The 24,605-nt window shown below is 35.2% G+C and overlaps 1 protein-coding gene across 5 annotated transcripts in view; it reads left to right on the top strand.

Annotated features, from left to right (window-relative positions):
* The window catches only part of ATF2 (activating transcription factor 2), a 45,895-nt gene extending 21,290 nt beyond the window's left edge, over positions 1 to 24,605 (top strand). For 4 of the 5 annotated variants that reach the window (XM_005152588.3, XM_031052192.2, XM_031052194.2 and 1 more), the window contains exons 8-14: positions 360 to 538; positions 863 to 977; positions 1,156 to 1,242; positions 10,227 to 10,376; positions 12,015 to 12,221; positions 18,451 to 18,556; positions 21,899 to 24,605. In XM_005152588.3, the coding sequence (XP_005152645.1) occupies positions 360 to 538; positions 863 to 977; positions 1,156 to 1,242; positions 10,227 to 10,376; positions 12,015 to 12,221; positions 18,451 to 18,556; positions 21,899 to 22,125 (1,071 nt within the window). In that variant the 3' untranslated portion in view covers positions 22,126 to 24,605. The remainder of the gene's footprint in view (positions 1 to 359; positions 539 to 862; positions 978 to 1,155; positions 1,243 to 10,226; positions 10,377 to 12,014; positions 12,222 to 18,450; positions 18,557 to 21,898) is intronic. The other variant, XM_031052196.2, reaches the window with a different exon arrangement.

The raw sequence follows: 24,605 nt of genomic DNA on the forward strand, positions 1-24,605 counted from the left end.
AATGTTGGGTTTTTTTTATTCAGTGTGGGTAGAGTGCTGATAGTTCTGTGTGTTTCTTGACACAAACCCCCTTAATGCCTGATCAAAACTGAATTATAAATAATAGTAGCCTTAGCATAAGTTGAGCCAAGGTTTGTCATAAGCTAAAATCACTGCTGTTGGAACAATTTCGCTTTGATGGTGTAAATTACTCATCCAAACGGGAGTGGTTTTGAATGTCTTTAATTGCATAACAGATTCTACTTGCATAATGTGATAGAAATCCTGAGCTTTTCTGTCAAACTGTGTTCATTTAACGGTCAGAATTAATGGTCTATAATTGTATTTTACAAAATGATGACTTTTTTTCATTCCTGCAGGAAGTGTCACTGCAGCAGACTGCACAGCCTACATCAACAATAGTTCGTCCAGCGTCACTGCAGGTTCCTAATGTACTACTTACGAGTTCTGACTCAAGTGTTATTATTCAGCAGGCAATACCGTCACCAACGTCTAGTACTGTTATTACCCAGGCTCCATCCTCTAACAGACCAGTAGTGTAAGTTACATAAGTCTTCGTAAAATGTTTTCTTATGGAATTGGAAAATATTTTGTCTTGTTTACTTTCAGTTACTGTTTCTGCAGTTAATGTACAAATTTCAGATGCTTTGGTGTAATGTGGTGCTTTACTACATATGACACATAAAACTTTCACTACATGTGAAATATAATTCCATGTTCTCCACATCACTAAATTCATGGTTTTGATCTCCAAATAAGTATTACATTACAGCTGTAAGCAAACAAACCAATTTAAAATAATGTGTAAACTTGTTCTCTTCTATGAATAAGTTTTCTTTTATATAGTTCATTCCTTTTTCAGTCCAGTTCCAGGTCCTTTTCCTCTGCTGTTACATCTTCCTAATGGACAAACCATGCCTGTTGCTATTCCTGCATCTATCACAAATTCTAATGTGCATGTCCCTGCTGCAGTTCCAGTAAGTAAGCATGATGCTATATTAATTTGAAAGTGGAGCAGATTTGCATAAGTGCAGCATAGAACTTAGTTTTAAGCAGCTTGATAGCTGTTTTGGCTTCAGAGGGTAGTGCTGTCATATGCTCTCTGTTGTGATAACATACTCAGGTTTTCTTCATTTTTATACTTTATCTGGTCAGCTTGTTAGACCTGTCACCATGGTGCCTAGTATCCCAGGAATCCCAGGGCCCTCCTCCCCACAGCCAGTGCAGTCTGAGGCTAAATTGGTAAGTGAAAAACTCCATTATTCCTCAAGAAGAGTAACTTGAGCAATTAATCAAATTCTATTGCTTTTTAAAACAGCTCTAGTTTTCTTTTGTTAGTCTAAATTCTGCAAGTACAAATTTAATCAAACCAGAAAAATAACAGCTGCATTTACTTTACAGATATTTGAGATTCCAGCCTATATTAGTTCTGTTATAAATGGTAGTTTTGATCTTATTTTCAATTGTTAGTTAAAAATCTAGTTAATTTAAAATAAACTCCTTGCTCCTGTATTGGAGGATAAGAAGTGTTAGTTGGAAGAAAGACAAGATTAGTAGCATGTTAACAGTGAACATCGCCATATGAGAAGCAGAATATATTTCCTCCCAAAAGATATGTTTCTTTAAAAAACTAGGAAAAGGTTTTTCCTTAACAATGTTTTCAGAATTTCAGCTGAATATAGTTCATTTGGCAAGAGTTTTGTAATGAGGTATGTAGTACTGACAAAGTTCAGAAATTGTTTTGTGTGGAGGTTTTTTCTGTTGTTTTGGGGATTGTTTGGGAAAATCATGAGTAGATTTTTTTTTCTTTTTTTTTCCAGTAATAATGATCCAGTTATGGTGGTTGTTTGATCAATTTCTTGAAAAATTATCTGCAATATTAGGTAGTTGCTCTTTTGGTTTTGCTCTCCAGTTTCTTCCAACTGTTCTAAAGCAATAGAAAATCTATTATTAAACAATAATTAACCCATTTATGTATTTATAAGATGCCTCTGTAAACAGTATGTGTCTTGTGAAGTAGTGTTCCTCTTCTGACTATTTATTTTGTGCTGAAAAAGAATCAGGGACACCTGCTAGATAAAACATATTTTTGTACTTCAGTGTTGTTAAGTGAAAGGATGCCCTTAACATCCTTTTTTACGTCATTTCTCTTGACCTAAACCTGTAGGTTTTCTTTCCTTACCCATTTTCTTTCTTCAAATCACAATATAAAAACCAGTGTGTCTTTGAATACTAATTATTCTGCTGTCTGGAGTAGTGGGGTTCCAGCATATACACTGGACCACATTCTCCAAATACTGAAATTAAGGGGGAGAGCTGGTCACTAGTGCACTGACTTTTCCTAGTGCTGTAAGGTCTTCCTTCATTTTCCTCCATTGTTGAACACGATGACCTTTAAAATAGTGTAGGGAGGGACAGAAAGGAAGAAGGTCTGTTTCTGTACATCCTTGTACCCCTGGGAATGGGAAAAGCAATCCTTTAGTAATTGAGTATTTAAATGTAACCAGCTCTGATGAATTTATTATATCTATGGGAGAAGAGTGTCAGAAAGTGAAAACAAGAACTGTTTTCTCAGAAATTATGCATTTCATAGGAGACTCATGCACTGAATTCTGCTTTGAAATCTAGGAGGAACTGGTTCCAAATAAATTTTTTATATGGACAAGAAATTAGGTTTTTAAGGATATTACTGGGTGATCTGTTTTTACAATTTTAAAAGGAGAAAAGGAAATACATGTATCTGAGGAAAAGTTTGATCTCACATTGGAAGGAGCAATCACTCAGATGCAAAGAAAAGCAAAGATCATTAGGCTTAAAATTTAACAGTCTCATTAGTCTTCTCATTAGAATTTAGCAAATACGTGCACTTCAGTTATTGCTTTTTTTTGAGACTGTAAAAAAGGTTATTTGCTGTATTTCTTCTTTCCTTTCTTGTTGCTTAATATAAAGCATGAGCAGAATTCAAGAATATCAGAATTCCGTATACTGCTTATGCTCATTTACTTTTATATAGTGCCTATTCACGAAAATAAAAACCATAATTTCTTATTGCTTCTAAAGGAAAGGCAATTTAATGAGAGACTTTATGTAGAAAAGCTTCTAACAGGAAGACTAACTCAGATTGCCATGTAATGCATTGTGGGCAGATACGTGATGGTTTATTAACTGTAAAGTTCCATTAAAATTTTTAAATTTCAGTCTGCAATGCCAAATCCTTTCTTTTTCATGTATCTTTTGGAAATAATTTTGCTTCCTACATAGTAAATTCTGGAAAGGTATGGTAATCAGGTTTATTTGTCACTTGTCTTTGTATTAAGCCAGCAGATGACTTAATATTTAGTTTTACTTGCTTGCTTTTTATTTCATTAATAGTTTACATTTAAAGTTGCAATACAAGCTATCACACTGAACTTTAGTAAGTGAAGACTGTATACTTCATCGCAGTATATATTTCATCTATTAATAGCATACTGTAGTTTGTTGATTTATCAGTATGTTAGCAGAACACTGGGGGACACACCTCCTGTGTCCTTTGGCCTACCATAGCCACATCTCTCCTTCATGCTGGGAGGTAGCCCTGAAGGGAAAAGTAGTCCAGGAAGGCTGGACATGTTTCAAGAAGGAAATTTTAAAGATATGGAAGCAGGCTATCTCCATGTGCTGAAAGAAAAGCCATTGGGAAAGAAGACTGGCTTGGCTTAACGGAGAGCTTTGGCTGAACATTGATAAAAGAGAGTCTGTAACCTTTGGAAGAATGAAAGACAAGTATGTTGTGAGGTTATGCAAAGAAAAAATTAGAAGGATCAAAGCCCAGCTAGAACTTAATCTGGGTACTGCTATAAAAGCCAATTATAAAGTTTCTGTAAATTACATTAGCAACAAAAAGAGGACGAAGAAGAATCTCCATCCTCTATTGGATGTGGGGTGAAACATGGGAACAAAGGATGAGGAAAAGGCTGGATTACTAAATGCCTTGTTTCTCTCAGTGTTTAAGGCTAAGACCAGTTATACTATGAGTACCCAGAACCCTGAACTGAAGGACAGTGATAAGATGCAGGATGAATCCCCCATAATCCAAGGGGAAACTATTATTGACCTGCTACACCACTTAGACAGACATAAGTCTGTGGTGCTGGGTTGGATCCACCCAGAGTACTGAGCCAACTGGCAGAAGTGCTCACTGAGCCACTTTCAGCCATGTAGCAGCAGTCCTGGCTAACTGGGGAGGTTCCAATTGACTGGAAGTTAGCAAATGTGACTTCCATCTACAACAAGGACTGGAAGGAGGATCCAAGGAACTACAGGCATGTCAGCCTGACCTTGGTGCACAAGTCTTCTGAGGAGCAGCTGAACTGGGGTAGTTTGGTCTGGAGAAAAGTTCTCTATAACTAGCTGAAAGGTGGTTTGTAATAGATCTTTGGAGTTTTCTTAGTTGTTGCTTTTTTTGTTTGTTATTTATTATTTGGAGACACTTTTTTATTTTTCTTTATAGACAGACCTTGCAGTCTCATGGATTTTTTTCATATCAAAATATGGAAATAGAATATGTAGGAAATACAAAAAACATGTTCAGTTTCCTAATATTGCAACTGTTCCTCAGATACTGAAGGAAACTTGGTAGTGTATGGGATGCAAAATTTGTAAAGTTAATGTGTGTTTTTGTATCTCCAAAAGGTTTTGTCATACATGCTTTTGGCCATGATGGTTTGAAGATTTCTTTTATTCAAAGGTCATACTTTCCTAATAAGGCATTTTGCAGTATGACTGTACTATTTCAAGGTATTATTAATTAACACAGGTCTACCTACTTCAGAGATTGAAATACTTGGAAGAATTGTTTACAAAAACTTTATCACTTATAATCACTTATACAATATCCCCAGATTGCTGAATTGTTATCAGATCTGTCCTGTGCAGAAGGCACAACTCCTTATGTTTTGGATGACTGGTACAAACCAAGGCAGGAGCTAGGCACTTCCCTTCATTTGTGCTTTGCGCCTTTCACTACATAGGCTATTTCAGCAGTTAATTTCTTGCATGGCATTTCAAGGAACTAATGTATTTTAGAATTTTACAATAAGGAAAGCACTTTATGCTCTGATTTCCTCTTTTACCTTTTTACAAAAGGCTATTGTATAGACTTCCATTATTTATTAAGTGAAGGTGAGAATTAAGTTGATACAAACAAGATCAGAGATTGTAGTGCCATTATTTCCTAGTGCTGTGAAGTTTAATTAAATATGGGTTTGGGGAACCTAATTTCTATCTTTTATTAATGTGAAAATAACACACCTCTATTTTGATGAATACCTGTTGTTTCCTTACGGCTTGCATATGCCAAACTGTGCATAGAGCATCATATCTTTCTTTTACTAAAGTTCATTCATGATTTTATAAAAATGACAATTTGATTTCTAAAAGCTAATGCTTAAAATAACTGGCAGAAAATCCTTTTGCTCATGTGCATAGGATGCCTTCTTGTAATACAATTAGATTTTTAATTCAGCTATCCTAGAAGTCTTCAAACCTGTTAAAGATAAGGGAACTAACATTTAATTTTATTGTCCAGTACTGAAGTTATTATAGTGAACATAGCCGGTCCATTCACACCTGTGAAAGGCACTGTTTTGAGTGTTCTTAGATCCTTTTTCTCCTCTTGCTTATAGAACTAAAGTGAAATATAACTAGGGATTTTATTCAGACACAAGCTGTCTTTTAGAATCATAGAGTCAACTAGGTTGGAAAAGACCTTTAAGATCATTAAGTCCAACCACTACCCCAGCACTGGCAAGACCACCACTACACTGTAACACTGGGGGCCTCACCTGCATGGCTGTTGAACACTCCCAGGGATGGTGATTCCATCACTTCCCTGGGAAGCTTGTTCCAGTGCCTGATCACCCTTTTGGTGAAGAAATTTCTCCTAATATCCAATCTAAACCGCCCTGGTGCAGCTTGAGGCTGTTACCTCTTGTCCTGTCACTTGTTACTTGGGGGAAGAGACTGACCCCCACCTCACTACAACCTCCTTTCAGTAGCTGTAGAGAGTGATAAATCAGGTCTCCCCCGAGCTGCCTTTTCTCCAGACTAAACAACCCCAGTTCCTTCATCTGTTCCTCATAACACTTCTGCTCCAGACCATTTACTGCTACTGTTTTGAAAATGTCCTTGTATCTTGTACTGAGAATAGCATTCAGTAGGGGTAAAAATGAATTCCAGATTTCTGTGGCACACTGAATAATATAAATTGTTGGGTTTTTTTTGTGTGACTTCATATTTGTTGCTATGCTAAAGAAATCAAATGCAGAGCTCAGTTTTGTGGTATTTTAGAGAGGCTTAGAAGTAGATGCAATATCTGTGTTTAAAAAGAGGCAAAACAAAAAAGCTTCCTCATTAAGGTAAGGATATATGATTCTAAACATTACAGAGTTGCTTCTGAGCCTTTTGTGAGAAGATCTGTAATTGTATGCTTTCTTGTATATGAAACATGAGACTTGAATTACTTACAAAATAACCTTTTTTTTGAGTGTACAGCTTGTAGATGCAAACTTAATGTTCAGACCCTTCTGCATAGATTACAGAAGCTTCTAAAGAACTTAAATATTGCTCTAACCCTAGATATTTCCCTCTGCCTCCTCCTACCCATGTGAATACCCATATAAATTTATACCAATATAAAACCTTTTGTCACAATCTGAGAAATACCTTACACACAGTGGGCAACCAGTAGGCTTTCTGCAGGAGGTTACTACTGAGAAGTGACAGAGGGCAGCTTGGCAAATGTTCAGAAACCGACATTAACTTGCTAGAGCCCGGCATGGGACCTTGTGTTCAGCAGAATTCTTCTGACCTGTCTCTCTGCGTGCCGAGCTAATCAGCAAACACCTAATGAGCCTACTCTAAAGAAACAGGCCCTCTCACAACCTACTTCATTTTCATATGTTCTCTGGGGGTGGAAAGACAAGACTTCATAAGGACTGATGATGCTGCAAAGACCACAATAATGATAATTAACTTGCTGAATTTAGAAGATTATGCTGTTAATTAGTTGCAAAATAAAGATAAGTAATAGAGCAGCAGATGGTAGGATAACACCCAGGAGAAGGAGGGTTATTACTCTGATGAGCTTTTGTGGCAGATATGAAATATGGATCTGAGTTTTTCACAAATTGTTTCTGGAGAATATTATCTTGTTTCTGTGAGCTCTTGATAGAATGATCTAGTCCTACCAAATTTTGACAGATGTGGTGAGGATTTGTTTTCAAGGATATAAGTGAACAATAAAACCTTGCTAATAAAGACTTTAAAAGCTGTTAAGCTATTTGAAAACACCTATTTTACTTTGCCTCTAATAACCAAATAATATCAAACAAACCTTGGTTGTCATCAGGTTTCTCCACATAATAATGCCTCTATACACTTATTCTAATATTTGTTTGCATATGTACTTGATTTTTAAAACTAAGATTCTCATTGTATTTGCGGTATCCATCTTGTTGCTCACAGGAAGCCCAATATCCATATAGTATTTTACTCCAGGATTATCTTCTATAATATGAAACCTTTTAAATACATGAGTTGAGTATCTGTTTGTGAATATCTGTAGATACTCCTCAGATTGTCACAATATTTCTGCATTTATGGATAATGTTAATCATAACAATTTGAATTTCAGATTTTAAACTTTGTAATAGAAAAGTAAAAACAATTATTTTCTATTTCTGTTTCCATAGTCCTTTACATTTAACAATGTAATTTTCAAAAGGAGTTTACTTACTTTTAAATTTACAAAACTATAATGTTTAAATGTTAGCATTACAATAGGGGAAGTCTTCCTTTGACTGAATATCCATTGTGCCTGATGATTGATCTTTTATAATGTAGGCAGTGTTGGGTGATTTCTTTCACTTTCTACTGCCACTTTCAAATTAAATGCAAAAATACGCATATTTAATAGCATAAACTTTCTTTTAGCTTAACGTTGTTTATATTTCTGTAAGAAATGCAGAGGTAGAAAGAATGGAGCTAGACAGTAATAACAGGTACTTGCCTTATATGCACATTAAAAAAATAAACACACCCACAAAACCAAACCAAAAAGAAAGAAACAAGAAACCAAGACCCTAAACAAACCCTAATTAATTATGTTTCATGTCCTAAAACTTCTGAACTTGGGCTCTCTTTCATTAAAGAAATGGATATGCTAGGGGAACTTTTTCTTTGTAACCAACTTTAAGCAAACACTGCAAAGCATTTTTAAGAGTTCATCGATTCTGTTGTTTTGAGGTATTTTAGTGAAGGATACTTACATGAGGATTTGCTCACGCAGTCATGTACAGAGGTAGATCAGATATTCTGGCCATAGGCATACTAACCATATAAATGCTTGTGCTCTGTTCCTGTGAAAATTAGACGTTAGTTTGTTATCACTGAGCTTACACATTCAGACACTTCAGTTGGATGAAACCTCATCATTTTTATTTCTCATAGCAGTGGAAGAGAAGTATAGACAGATCAAGTTACTGTCTCTTGGTTGAGTGATGTGGTGGATTGACCCCGACACATTGTACTTGGTGTGTTGCAGATAATTTGTACTGTTAGTTCAGTCTAGAGCAGTCACCACAGAAAAGACTTGCTACAGAAGTCATTGGTAAAAGATAACTTAATAGCAGCCCTGCAGAGGAACATTGGAGTTTCTTGGTTCTCTTTGTAGTCTTTAAATGAGATATCTGCCAGTAGTGGTTAAACGCTACAGTCAACTCTGTAGATTTGATAGCTGATGTTACTGCCGTATTGCAGACCTGAAGATTGTTTTGCAGTTCTGACAGAGGTAGTCTGCAATCTGTTGTTCTGATTGTAGAATACTATCCAGGAAAGTCTATCATCATGCAAGAGAGGAGAGTGCTGTTGCTGTATTCTAGTGACTTAATTGTTGGGAGATGTATACTAGAGCATATAGAGAATATTTACATAAATAAGTACAAAGTCTTCTACTTACTTTGAGCTGGCCAAATGCAGCCTAGCTCCAGCATTTTTAAGACATCAGATTAATACTAGTACTTTGGCAATACTTTGTTCATATTCTAAAATACGATGTTACAAGTTACCAGAGTATTAACAAAATATTAGGTATTAAGTCACTAACCTGTTCTTAAACTTGTAGTGGGTTCTTTAAAAGTCCAGTGCTCAATAGAAAACCATTATTTAATGCCATTTGTCTAGTAAGGTAAAGTCTTCATTAAAACTGAAAATTCATTATGAATTATACAATATTAATGAAATTTTAAGGAAGAATTGGGAATTGTGAGCAGTCTTATCTACTGAAATTTAGTGTGACCCTTTATCACTTAATCTTAAGAATTTGTAAATAGACTATATTATTTTTCATAGTTTTAATAGATTCCACCAAAAGGGGAGTGAAATAATTTTCAAGAAGTAGTCAATAAAATTGTTTAAAATAATTTATAAAGCTGTCAGTAGGTCTTGAATGTGTTATTTATGTATTATCTTCATTGTGGCTGTGTGCAACTAAGGAAGAACTTCAAACCTGTTAAAAACTTTTGATGTAAAATATCATGCTGTAACAGGTTGTATATTTCTCTCTATATAATCTTTACATATAATCTGAATCTTGTTATTATTTTGTACATTATTGAGATGTTTCAGCAAAGACCTTGGCTTTTATCTGATAATTACTTATAGGAAGGATTGTAAAGGTGAGTTTTTTTAAAGACCGTGAAAAAGGGGAGTCATTACAAGCTACTTAAAAATGGATAGAGAACGCTACAATATATAAAACTGAAGAAGTTTGTGTTATTTTTAATTGCCTATTTTCCCTTGTGTGGTGGTTATCTTACTGATCTGTACCTTGTGTACCAGCTTCAGCAACTGTCTGTTCATGACCTTACAGTCATCTCTCTGTGGGTATGATTTATCACAAAGGAGGCTTTTTGTTTACTTCTCCATACAGCTTACTGTTCTCTTGCTGAGATCCTAGGTAAAGCCTCATTGCTATTGTCACACGTGCAAGAAATTGTCACCTATCAGTAGACTTATGCCTAGATCACTGTTGAAAGCCTGAAAAAATAAACAGCTATTTTATTTTAGAGTTGAGCTTCTGTTTCCGAGTTGGAAGTAGCTATTAGTATAAATAAGAATATCTTCTCAAGTTAGCATGATAGAATATTTCCTTTTCTTTTTCTCTCCTTTTTTTTTTTCTGCTCCAGAGATTGAAAGCAGCCTTGACCCAGCAGCACCCTCAGGTAACAAATGGAGATACTGCCAAGGGACATCCAAGTGGACTGGTTAGGACTCAGTCAGAGGAACCACGACCACAATCACTACAGCAGCCTGCAACTTCAACAACTGAAACACCGGTATGACAACAAAGTAGAGAGTTACTTCTACCCACTTCTTTGTTATGCAGAAAAAAACCCAGTCTTTTTTTCTTTACTTTTGATTTGTAAAATAAATGTTAACATGTGCTGCAGACTCCCCTAGGAGTTCATAATTATGTAGCAGTAAAATGTTTATACTTCTTACGTGTTCTTTAAATGCTCCTAAAAAGTATTCTCCAAGATGCCAATTTCAAAATAGGTATTACATATCTGATCAAATTTAGAACCAAGTCCACCTGATTTCTGTTCACTAACAGGAAATTCTGTGATAACTGAAAATTGTACAGCTGGTTAATATATATTTGAAAAAGCTAAGTGCTTTTATGGTGTATTTATATTTCATCTCTTGAATGTTTCATATCATAAATACTCTTCAGAAATGTTTTTAACTGCATCAGGTATCATGCTTATGTTAATTTGATTGTCTGGGCTGCCCCACAAAGAGTTTCAGCTGTGTGATTAAGAGTGCTGTGCCATCCTGGATACTGAGAGGGAGGCTCTGGGTCTAGGAATGATGTGCTGACCCTTCAGGATGACAGATGAGAACTCCTATACTACCTTACAGTTTTTAAAAGAGTATTTTCATAATCTCACATGGCAGATTTTTCAAGATGAGAAGCTTGCTGTTTAGTAATTTTGTGGTTACTTTAAAATCGGTATTTAAAAAATTAGTATTAAAAGGAAAAAAGATTGCAAGTGTTCCATTCCTAAAAGGCTGATTTGAGCTCCCAGGTGTGTTTTTAATTATTAGCTATCTAGAATTTATGCCAAATCAATATGGCAACTGAGACGTGTTTAGGGTTTTTAATTTAAAAATAAAGCTTTCTTACTGTGCTAGACTGAATGTGCGGGTGCACCTGTGAGTATGTCATGTAGACAGTTATATTCTGTCTATCCTATAACTTTAAAGGATTTTAAGATCCATTATATTGTTATCGTAATTCATTAAGTCTTTGCCTAGGGTCTCTATACAGCTATGAAAGGAGCATAATGTATAATTTAAAATATTGCAATATTTTGATCTGTTCATAATATGTGGGTGGATATAAGGGAAATTGGTATGCATCCATGAGGAACACATCAACAAGTAGGAAATTGCTATCTGGAGATCCAGGGATCAGTATCAGCACTGACAGCATTTGTCAAACAGCTTCTATATATTGGGCATAAAAACTGTGTAGTATTTCAGTTATGACTAGGTTTGTGGGTGGAGTATTTTGGAAGGGTCAAAAGTAGAAAATCTATTTCCTGCTAAATGTAACTTAAAAGTTATTTTGGGTGGAAGAGCTTTTTAAATTTTACCTTTTGTAAATACTTCTGTCATCAGAATTGGTAAAAGAATGTTCAGAGAGTTGACCTAAAGAAGCATTGCTTCCAGGCTTTTTACAGTTGCCAAATGTAAATGTCATATAAATTTAACTCTATGAAGTGATTGGCTTCTTTTAGAGCAATTTTAAACCAACTCTAGAGTCATGATTAAAATACTACATGTTAATGTAACATCATGGTAAGAAGTATATAAATACAGTAAAAGTTTTAAAACATAGATGTAGAGTTAAAGGGTATAACTTTCCACTAAGGAAATGTATACACTTTAATGCTTTTTACTGTTCTCAGGCATCACCAGCTCAGCCTACTCCACAAACACCAAATACAGGTGGTCGGCGAAGAAGAGCTGCCAATGAAGACCCTGATGAGAAAAGAAGAAAGTTTCTGGAGCGAAACCGGGCTGCTGCTTCCCGATGCCGACAGAAACGGAAAGTCTGGGTGCAGTCTTTGGAGAAAAAAGCAGAGGACCTGAGCTCACTAAATGGCCAGTTACAGGTACACTTTTTTATTTCAAGTAAAAATGAATAAGTTTTTCCTTTCTTACTGATCATGGATCAATGGAACTTAAACCTTGCATGAAATCTGAAGTAAAATGGTTTTGCAACTGGTGGCACAGGTCAGAATTGATAATTCAGCACTAATTGCATATAGCAGTAAAATAAGAATACTAAGATTTCAACATATGTAAATGTCAGGATCATACCTTTTTGTCCTTTGTTCCATTTTAAATAACTTTCAGACTGTGATGCCAAACAAGGATGACAGGATGTGTTGCAGTAAAGGCATGTTGTCAAAGTAAGAGCCTTACCTTACAACCATCTTGTGCTTAATAATTTGTATCACAGCCTGGGTTATTTAAATAAGATTTGGTTTGATTTTCTTTGGTTCTTTTTAACTTCACTTTTTTTCCTTTGAAGTGAATGTAGTGCTCGTGAAAGGTGCCAGATTGACATCACTGGAAACTGAAGGCTTCTTTTGTCCACAGAACAGGTACAGCTCAGGCAGTGGCAGTGCAAATTTCCCCACACTGCCCTCCCAGTGTGCGTAAACCCTATAGTGAGCAGCTGTAAGAGGGTAGTCTAGTGTACATTACAAGTAATTTTTCCACCTCATCTTGAGGTTAGCAGTCTTGGAAAGTTGTCAAGTGGACACACTTCTTCCCCTGTAGAACAATCTATGACCCTTTTGCTTAAACTACTGTTAAATGTTGAAGCATACTTAATGTTTTCCAGCGGCAAGTGAGAATTGGCACAAAGTATTGTCAAAAAGCTTTGTTTTGAAAATTATGGAAAGAAAAAGTAGTGTCATTTCCTAAATGAAGCATTCATTTAGAAAATGCGATGGAAATTATTTTGATATGTTAAAGTTTCACTTGTCCTTTCGTCAGAACTATTCAGTGAATCAAAACCACTGATCTTTTCTTTCCTATTAAAATTTCTTTTTCTTGCTGTTAGATAAAGAAAATGTTCTGATTTGACCAAAAGGAAGGTGGGGCATGTTGGAATTACTTTTTATCATGCAATCAAGAGCACAGTGTATTAGTTGTCTTCATGTCTTCTAAAATAAAAATATTCAGCATCCCAGATTGTAAAATGTAAGAAATTCCTACCTAAGCACACAATGTGAAATCATTTCCCGTATTCAAAAAATCATGACACTATGCACCACCATTAGATAACCTTCTTGCAAATACATAGTCTTCTCATATCTGTTCACAGTCTTTAAACATGTTCCTCTAATGTTCCTCACACTCCTCACTATACCTCTATTAAGTACAAGATGGTATGTAGCACTATAGATAGCTTCAACAACCTAAGAAACAGATGAAGGTAGATCCACAGGGAGAAAAGTAAACAGAAAAGATAGGGTGTATTTCAATGTTTCTAATTGGAAGTAGTTATTGGTGTTATGTGAACTGCCTTGAACTTTGGCATACCAATTTTTGTAACCAAAAATGATGTAACTACCATAGCCAAAATATTTCCAGATTTCCGGGAGTTAACTCAGTAATAGTGAATTCAACAAAAATTTTCTTACGGTCTGCCAAAAGCAAACCCATGTAACTGTGAAGAGCAGGATAACTTGAAAAGAAAATTGAATGTCAGAGAAATAATTAAACTGTGCTTCATGTGAAAACATTAATCAATCCTGTATTTCCATAATCATTTTTCACTTGACAGGCTAACACAGCTGCTTGGCATAGTGGGCAGTAATGACCCATGATTACTTACTTTATGCTTAATAGTAAATTTAATAAGTTTGGAGTTTTGGCTTAGTACAGTTTTATAGACTAAGTGTTAGGGTTTAGTAGTTCATACTTTATTTAGTATCTAAATGACCTACTCAGCTGAATTTACAGAAATGTCACATGTCCAAGAGTAGGCTAATACTAAAATAACTACATTGCATTGCTTCATGTAACAATTCTGACTTCTTTCAACACAGTAGCTTTCTTGTAATGTCTGTGCCAGACCTTCTAATGTCAGTGTCAAGGTTTTTAAGACTGGAAGCTCTATAACAGTACACATAGATTTTGAAGAGGTTTACTTGGTTGATGTATGTATTTTGTTTGTATTTTTCAGCTTTGTGTAGATTTTCTGCCTACTTTCTTCTTTTAAGTGTTTAAATGTAACTTCCAAATTTTTGCTTAAGGGAAAATTTCCATCTATTGCATCACACCAGTAATATATGTAGGTTAGGTTTGCTGTCTTTATTATAGTCTTGCCTGTAAGTTTTTTTTTTCATGCATGCAACCTTTTAAAGTTTATTTACTATTTTTTTTTTATGGACTGTGTTTTCTACTAACGTTTTAATTTGTTCATTGATCTTAAATTTTATATACCACATTGGGTTGCCTCTGTGCCTTACACATCACTGCAGGGTATGGCATACTATATAACGTTAAGGAAGTATTGACAGTGTGTCGCCAATGGCCACTCAATTGTATTGCAGGATCAGATGCCAAAGTTCATTATGTGGTCTCTATTTGATCCTTGATGGTTTAATAATCTCAGAGGGCAAAGTATTAATAGAAGAATGGCCTATCTGCCTCACAAGGTCATTGTAAGTTTTAAAGAATTAGTAGTTAAGTGGTGGTTTGTACTAATGCTGCAGAAGCTGGTTTCAGAAGGCTAGATTTTGAAGGAAATGCCTGTAAGTAAAGGTCATAGAATCATGGACTAGTTTGGGTTGAAAAGGACCTTAAAGATCATCTAGGGCCATGCGCCCTGCCACAGGCAGGGACACCTTTCACTAAACAATGTTGCTTAAGTCCCCTTCAGCCTGGCCTTGAATAAAATAAAAGGCCCTTTCCCATATAGAGGTATTGTGTTGAATTTGCACAAAAAGAAACAGGAAGAGCAGTGTTTGAACCATGTCAATCCCCTATCCCTGTAAGTTTGATGTGTTTGATGATAGTCTTGGTAAATACATTTTATTCATAAATATTGTCCCACACCTTGCTGAGTAAGAGTTAATCTGGTCCCACTGTTACGTATGCATTTTTGGATCCAGAGAGAAATAGGCAGATACAGAAGAACATATTGTATGCTGCATGGTGTGCCTTTGTAAGAATACAGAAGGGAAAGTATTTTCTGAAAAATGGAGTGCAGGTAAAAACAGGTATGCTTTCTGCCAGAAACCTGCTTTCTAGTCATAGCACTTTTTGAAATCTGGGAACATAGAAATTCTTCTAGACAGCATGAGAGGTGTATTTTATGTTTATTTAAAGAAATGTTGATGCACACACTTGACTTTATATCTCTCTCATTAATGAGAAGGACTTTTCCAGTGTGAAAACTAGAAATAATCTTTCTTGATGTGAACTGTTGAAATGTTTATTCCATATATTTCTTATTAGCCTGTTCTCAACATGTTAAATGACCACCACATGCTAACATAGAATCATAGAATAGTTAGGGTTGGAAAGGACCTTAAGATCATCTAGTTCCAACCCCCCCTGCCATGGGCAGGGACACCTCACACTAAACCATATCACCCAAGGCTTCATCTAACCTGGCCTTGAACACTGCCAGGGATGGAGTATTCACAACCCTCCCTGGGCAACCCATTCCAGTATCTCACCACCCTCACAGTAAAGAATTTCTTCCTTATATCCAGTCTAAACCTCTGCTGTTTTAAGTTTCAACCCGTTACCCCTTGTCCTATCACTACAGTCCCTAATGAAGAGTCCCTCCCCAGCATCCCTGTGGGCCCCCTTCAGATACTGTTTTAAATGAGATGGAAAGACTTGCCGTTGTCACATACATGATACAAAATTACAGTGTGTATGGGAGTTGGTTCTAGCAACCCCACTTTATTACCAGTTAGAAGTGGGTCTTACCACTTAATATGTAATATGTAAATGACAGCCTTTCTGTGGCACTCCAGGGACTGTGTGTCTAGCAGACATACTCTGTTCTGCTTTCAAGGATGATTTGTGTATCGCATGTAACACTGTTGGAATGCAGTGTTCATGTTAATAACAGTGCTAGCTATGTATACAATGAGAAAACATCAACTTTTTTTTTAGTATAGGAATGCTGTTCCATTTTTCTTTAAACCTACTTTAATGTAAGATAACATATTTGCTTTTTCTATTTCTGGTAGCAAAATTCTTAACCATTTATAATACCATTTACATTAATCTATAAACTGTATTTCAAAAAATGTTCATAAACATTAGTTTTATTACACTGATGAACAGCAATTTTATATGTGCCACTTACATATAAAATTCTTCCTTAAAATGTGGAAGATTAAAGTAGAAAATTTCTGAAAAGCTTTCCCCCAGTTTAATCACTTATTTTGTTAATGTCCCTTTAAACTAAGGAAGTAAAAGATGAATGTTTCATATTCTTGGACATTGCTGCTTCTGTAGATTATCAAGAAGTGTCTCAAAACCACATCAGCACTTTTTTGTTTTTTCCCCAGCTACATCAGCTCTGAGCAGCTGCTTGCTTGGCATCCAGATTTGTGGGTCCTCAGTAATAACATGATGAACTAAGAGCAAACCGAGAGCTAGAGGCAGAAGTACTGTACTTTCTTAACAGCCCAACATTTCAGGATGTGTTATGCCAGCTAGCAGAGAAAGTGTGGGTGTTTTGGTTGAGTTTTTTTTAATTGTAGGGGTTTTTTGTTTGCAGCTGCATTTTTCTTTCATTAGACATGGCCATCAAGTCACATTTTTGGCTTTATTTCAACTCTTGCTTTTGTTATAAAGTTGATAAAAGACATCTTTGACACAATAAAATGAATAGAAAAGTAGTCCTTAATAGCTTAAGAGGATTTTGCAAATACAAAGACTTGAAATAATTTGTTTTCTAAATTGGAAAAGAGGACACAAAGAGGAGCCTTTTCTTTTAAAAATCTGTTATTTTAGTTACAGATGTTTATAAAATGTGTTACTTAGTGTAATTAAACCTACTCAGTTCTGTTCTGAAAAACTGTTTTCCTTGCTTTGGAATCCATCATCTTCTAGCTAGCAAGTAAATACATCGAATTTCCTATGGTTTATTCTTTTGAAATGCTTTTAGTTGCAATCTAATTTTCCCTTGTTTGTTTTTCTTTAACTTGCTCCCAAATACATAAAAATACGCATTTACCAAACAATTATGTCATGTGTATGGTATTTATGCTAACATGCAAAGGTTCTTATAGTTTACGTAACTTTCAGTATCAATGGAAAGGGTTTATATTTAAAATAAAATAACCCATGAAAAGCAATATTGTGACAAGAGAAGGGGATCACAGAGCATTACAGATAACTTGATTCCATAGATACGTAAACATTTTTCTACTATTTAAAGTGAAAATGGGTCTATCAAAATGCCATTCCCTTCTTAATTTGGGTTGTCACATATGATGTAGTTATGTAGCGCTTCTCATCTATAGATATCAAACTGCTTTGTGGGAGAGGTGAGTATCACTGTCTTCCATTTTACAAATGAGGAAATAGCAGCACAAAGAAGTAAAATGACCTTGCTCAAGGTCGCCCAGTAGCGGAAAGACACAGCCTGGAGATAAACCCAGTCACTAGATTCTGCAGGTGCTGTCTCCTAGATTAGCCTCTGCTTTAGTGACATAAATTGACATTTCAGGATTTTGTCAGTATTATCAAGAATTCCTTTATACAATGTGTTTATGTATGGATGCCAAAGCAAAAATTGATCTTGAAATCAACAAACATTTGCTGAATTACTTTCCGGTACATACATTATGTACTTTCCGGTACATAACATTTTCAAAGTCCAAGTACAAATATGATCACCAAAACTCTTTCTGCATTGGCTGATTATTTGTTTTATTTTTTACCTTTTTTAATGTTGGCTGTGGCATCTGTTAAAATGTGGGTAGTTAAATGTAGGTTTACTCTGATGAGCATTCATCACAAAACTTTGTAGAAGAATCTTACAGGAGCTGGATCATGTGAATGAGACTATGTGTAGACTGCATCTGCAGACTGAAAAACATATGTTTTATTTTCCAGAAAAAGCATTTCCTAGTTTAAGAAAATCATAAAATAAAGTTTGCCAGGTTTCAGCTGATGTTTACATATTCTGAGATAAAAGAAATGTATACATTTTTGCAATATATGCCAAATGGAAACTTCCTGTGTTTTATCTACCCCTAAATGAACAACTGAAAATCCTATAAAACTTAATACTTACCTTCAAAATGTGTGTAGTTTGAGCCTGGTAAAGTACGTAACTTTCTTCTCCTTTAGAATGAAGTCACCCTGCTGAGAAATGAAGTGGCACAGCTGAAACAGCTTCTTCTGGCTCATAAAGATTGCCCTGTAACAGCCATGCAGAAGAAATCTGGCTATCATAGTGAGTAATGTTCCATTACCTATAGCCTTAGGCTGCATCAATGAAATACTGCCAAAGTGAACTGAATGAACATTAAAATTGAGAAGTGCAGTTCTAATATAACGTTAAAGATATTTTTTAAAGAATCTCAAAGGTTATTGGAAGACAAAAATGTGTATGTGATATTTAGAAATATATTTTAAGTCCTTTCAGTTGAAATGTTGTGAAACATTGAAGGTTTTAGGTTGGTTTAATAAATGCATGTGATAATTAGCATTTAAGGACTATTGGTTACTACACCTGCCTTGGAAAATATAATTTAAGTATTAAAAGCACATGGTAAACCATTTTTTTTATACTTTATCTTAGCCTAGTACAGTGAAAGGTTCTTGTGGTTTTTTTTTTCTTCATTGTAATGAGATTTCAGTAGAGGTAATATAACAGCTGTCCTCATTTACCATTACATCCAGGATCAGACAAGCCGTTAAAGTAATAAGATGCAGGTTCAGGGCTCCTACTGTACAATGTCTTCTAGCTTGTTTTGATTTCCATGTTAGGTGACTACTTTTCTGTAAACAGGGTATTATAAAAAGCAGTTCTAACACTGAAGGGAATAACAGGAGTTTCAGCAGCATGGTGTGCTTTTAATGCATATTTTTACTTAAAGTTGCTTATTTGATTTTTTTCATCCTTCCAGCATTTTAAAGGTTAATTATGCTTCCCTGACTTGTAACTTCCTTTCTGGATATGATATGCAGTGCCAGAACCAGCTGCTGGTGCTGTAGAATAAATGGCCAATTTTGTCCATTGTACACAAATTTGTTACAAATAACTGAGCTGGGAATGCATTAGGCAACATTCATAATATATAACCCACAGCTTTCGTTTTTATGATTTAGTGATATTTCAGGATATTTGTAAATGTGAAGATTGTTTCTGCCATATGTAGCCACTTCATTTTAATTTGCTAGTGTCAGTAATTCGGGAGAATAAAGGAACATTTTGTATTGCATGCAAACGGATCCTCAGGTGCTTGCGATAAAACTTAATGGCCACCATCTTTACTTGTAGTCATTGTAAGCAATTTCATCAGAATGTGCAATATTTTTTAATTTAAAAGATTCGTGAGATTTAGCAATTCTCTATTGCCATATATATTTAGAATACTGATTTTTGTCAGTTTTGAGCTTATAAATCTTGGTCCTTTGATCTCCAGTCATTTTGACAAGATGGAAAATAGCATCTTGGAGCAAATTGGAACAGTATAGAAATATGTTTGGGATTTATATTAACAATGATTGCTGCAGGGATGAGGCCATTATGGCTCCCATCTGACAGAACAACATAATTTCATATGGAAGGTACTAGGGGATAACATTATGCATGCAAGGTTTTCAGAGCAACAAAAAACTGTAGATTTCTTGAATTTTGATGTTTCGAGGATGTGTGTTCCTGAATTGGCATGAAAAATATTTAAACCTGAGTCTTGGAGTGGCAAACTAATTACATGCTAAGGATTTCTTCACTGAAGATTTGATGATTGGCCTGCTTAGCAATGCTTTTTTTCTGTCCTCAGAAAAGAACTATAATGTTCCTGATTTACTAAAGAATGCCAAATTAGTAAGAACTAAAAAACTGAAAAAGCCTACATTTTAGAAAAAAATGGTAGTAAGCAAGGAGATTGGAAGCATAGCTCATCTAGTTCCTTGAAAATAAAAGTTCCATGTGAATGATAGTTATAATGCCATCCCTCTGAAAAGATTTTGTCATATTATCTCTGCGTGAATATTGTTAGGAAAGCGTGTTGGCTAGGTGACTTACCACAGTACAATTTATGAGAGGGGAAAATGATTTCAGTTAATATGTTCATGAAAATGGTGTGTATAGAAAGTATTTTTAAATAAACATTATGTTCATCAACTAATCTAAATTGAATTGCTTCAAAAATGTATTGAGTGGTTTAACAGTCTGTCTCTGTGGAAGAAATTGAAGACACCAGCTTACAGGGCTCCTGCAGTGCTGAATATCGTGCACTGCTGAGACAGCGCTAGCTCATACTATGCAGATTGTGTTTTAACAGCTAAGTCCACAATCTAATGGGGTTTCACTTCAGTAGGCACAAATAGACTATTGCTTTTCAGGGTATTTTTGGCACTTTTACGTATCTTTTAAGATCTTTTGGATTTCCCACTCATGTTTTTGTCTCAGGTCAAGTGGAAAGCACAGCTGTGCAGATACCCCTTTGTCAAAAATTGTTCTTGGGCTATTTTCCTTATTGAAAAAGTCTGGTGCCTGCTTCAAAAGAGGGTGTCATCAGGACAGAGAAATCAGAAAAATGATTATTTAAACTTTATTATTCCCAAAGAAGGATGCTATTGGTTCTGAATGTATCTTTAAACACTGGGGGATAGGGGGCTGTGCATGTGGAAGTGCCATGTACAGGAGAAATCTTTCTCATGTTCCTTTCCATTGTGATATTATTACAGACATGTCTTTTGAGTTAACAACATATATATACGAAGGGGTGCAGAACAATGGAAGACCTTTCTTTGATAGCTTTCTCTGTCTGAAAGTTAATGATCTACTTCACTTCCTCTCTATCTCAGGCTTGTAGCATTTAAAGCTAGCCCTTGTTCTTGAGTCTAAGGTTTTGGCAAACAAGGAAATTGTGGATCAGCAAAAGCAGGATAAGAAGAATGAGATTCATAGGAGAATAACAACAGCTCTGAAGAGCAGGAGCAGGTGTTATAGTGGGGATACTGTTTTAAATACATATTGTCCTGCCATTTCATTCTGACTGGGGGAAACAATATGCTAGTCTCAGTAATGCAGTTTTTTTTTCAGGAAATGGCACTAGATTTTCTGTTGTTAACAAAGTTTGCATGTGTTCCTTCTTAATTTTTGCATGAGATCTTGTAGGTCTTAATAGAGTTGTAGCAAAGATGAAAGCCTGTTGAATAGGGTTAACTGAATTGGCACTTGCATGTATTAAAAATTGAATACCAATTCATATAGAACCAAGAGATCTGGTAGCATTTTTAACCTATAACTTGTTTTTATTGATATGAGCAGTCATCATTAGAATTAAATGTGGTACCCACCAGCTGATTCACTAAGCAAGAAATCAGGCTATTTTAACCATGATTTTGAAGATGTGAAAATGTTCTTTCCTGAATATTCCATACTGCAGTCCATGTTTTTTGCTTATGAAGTAGTATTTTCTTCTAAAAATTAAGATAAGATTGTTTTACAATTTGTGCTGTTACACTGTGAATTTGAATTATTTAGGGGGGTGATTGTTGTTAGGTGGGTTATGGTGGGCTGCATTCCAGGGGAAAAAATAAGTTAATTTTTCTTCTTCAGCTGCAGATAAAGATGACAGTTCGGAAGACATATCAGTGCCAAGCAGTCCCCACACGGAAGCTATTCAGCACAGTTCAGTCAGCACTTCCAATGGTGTAAGCTCAACTTCCAAGGCAGAAGCAGTGGCCACCTCTGTTCTCACCCAGATGGCGGACCAGAGCACAGAGCCGGTGCTTTCTCAGATCGTCATGGCACCTCCTTCCCAGTCACAGCCTTCAGGAAGTTGATTAAAAACTTGCATTGCATCCGTTTTAGATATACATTTGTGACTTTAAAGGGAAATCAACAAAAGACCAGTCTCCATCTAGGAGAAATTGTAGCTTAAAATTATTCATTTTTAAAACTCCAACTTAAATTTGGCTTTAACAATTGGCAGGTGAACATGAGACAGAACACCAGTTCTGGTCTCTTTGCAAAAGACTATTGTTTTTTTTTTAAGTATTAGTTTTATTAGTTATTTTTTGTGCTTAATGTGTAAAGTGTGTGTACAGTACAATGTGGTTTATTTCATTTTTAATTTGATATTATTTCAACAAACATTGGGGTGAATTTACTAAAGGTCATCCCCATGACTGTGATAGTAATATTATGTGACATTTTTATACCAAAGTTCTGCATAGTCCCTATTGACTTTGTAACGTTAGCAAGGTCATAAAGCACTAGGCAAGAGAAAGACAGTAACAGTAAATTTGCTTTTAGTCTTTTTGCCTTTTTGTTGTTTTGCACATTGAGAGGAAGAACAGTGGGGGAAAACCGTTTGGGTTGTTTTATGTATAGCTTTTTGGTTGGCTTTTTAACTGTTGAGGGTTTTAATTTGTTTCATAGGGCCAGTACAGTATATGAAATACAGTACTCTTATGCACATACCTATCCTAGGTGAGGATCATTACTAAATAAATTTGATATATTTTTTTTTTATTATCGATGTCAGGTGTTTGGTTTGTTTTTTTTTTTTTTCCCTCCAGCACTTTCATTCTGGGGGGAGGAGAGCTTTATTTCTCCGGTCAGAATAGATATCTATAATTACCCTTTGTTGCTAGGCTGAAACCAGTAAGCATATTGTAAAATACAGGGTTATCCAGTGTGGAATACTTGGTATTCCAGAGTAGGTTGATATTTTGTGGATTTTTGAGTCACAGATTAAGGAGTTTACTCATGATTTTGGATGCCAGAAAAGCCTAAAATCCTTCTTCAGACAACTCAAGACTTTTTTTTTTGTCATTGTCTTGTATTTGCAAGCTAACTTGTACTTAATTCTTGTGTAAGCACTGTCATCTTTTAGTAGCAAAAATTTTGATACCTTTCTTGTGGAAAAAAAAACCTGAAAAACAACAAAAAAAATCAGTATCTACCGTATCTTGGAAACAATGTAATTATAATGTGGTGTGTGTGGTGTGTGCGTGAGAATGGTTCAGTAGTTAATGCCAGCAGTCTTTTGCTTGAATGTTTAAAGATGCCTTCAATGTGATGCTGGCTGATAGGTGATTGCAGTTTTAAAATGTTATTTACTGTGCGAACTTGGATAACTAACATTCCATGATGTAGTTTGTTTCTGATGAGATGATTGTAGGTACACTTTTTCTCATTATCCAATCATCTGTAGGATACTGAGTTTTTTAAATGTGCCATTATCTATTTTGATTCTGTAATCATGTTCAAAATACAGTACAATATTTTACAATAGATTAAGTTGTTTAAAAAAAGTAGATGTGTGCTTTCAGGTCGGAAAACTTTGTATAATAGCAAAAACAGATGCATAGTAGCAACTGGCAGTAAAGCAGGATTCCATTATGTATATAACAAAGATTTAATGCATTTATAATGGGTTGTGTAATTCATTTTCTCTTCCTTCTCCACACTATACTATGTGTTTTTAAGTGTCAGTGCCATCAAGTTTCTATTTGATTCAGTTTGAAATCTAAAAATGTAATTGATCCACAGGAAAATCATCATTTCTGCAATATATATACAACCATGCTATAATGAAAACTGGACAAAGAAGTATCTAAGTCATATATGTATCATTGCAGGGCTTTAAGCATGAAAATAATAGGGATTCTAAATATTTTGTATTTTAAAACTAAGAAAGTTGAGTTGACAACCTCATGTGTTTAAAAGTCTTACTTTCCCAATTGCAAGATAAAAAGCTGTAACAGTTACTGAGTATTTCCAGGATGGTGAAGTACAGTGGACCTCTTGTGAGAAGAAATTAGTTACAAAGGCACAAAATGTGAATTCTGCAAGAAAGCTATACAGTCACTTTTCATTGTGGTTTTGGTGGACTAGATAAGGCCTCGTTGATCATATTATAATTTGCTCTCCTAAACACAAAGGCTTTTAAATCATATTTATATAAGTGGAGGTTTTTTTTATAACAAAACTGTCGCGCTTGTAAAATAAGTCTACATACGTGTATAGGAGACGTGTAAACAGTTAATGACTTTAACAGTGGGGCTGGAAAAAGAACCATTAAAATCTGTGTTCAGCAAATAGGCAAAAGTTAATAGTCGTACTACCATGGATTCCGTTTTGAGGCGTATGTCACACTACTTCTGTACTTAGCATTTTGGGTCTTTACATTTGACATGTTTCACAAACTGTACTGTTTTCTTTTATGTGCAGTTTGCATGAGTAAACCATCAAAGAGAATAAAATCTATCTTTAAGTTATGTTCCTATTTTAATGAAATTATAATTGTTCTAAAAGG

Source organism: Melopsittacus undulatus, chromosome 8 (genome assembly GCF_012275295.1).
Source record: "Melopsittacus undulatus isolate bMelUnd1 chromosome 8, bMelUnd1.mat.Z, whole genome shotgun sequence".
Lineage (NCBI taxonomy): Eukaryota > Metazoa > Chordata > Aves > Psittaciformes > Psittaculidae > Melopsittacus > Melopsittacus undulatus.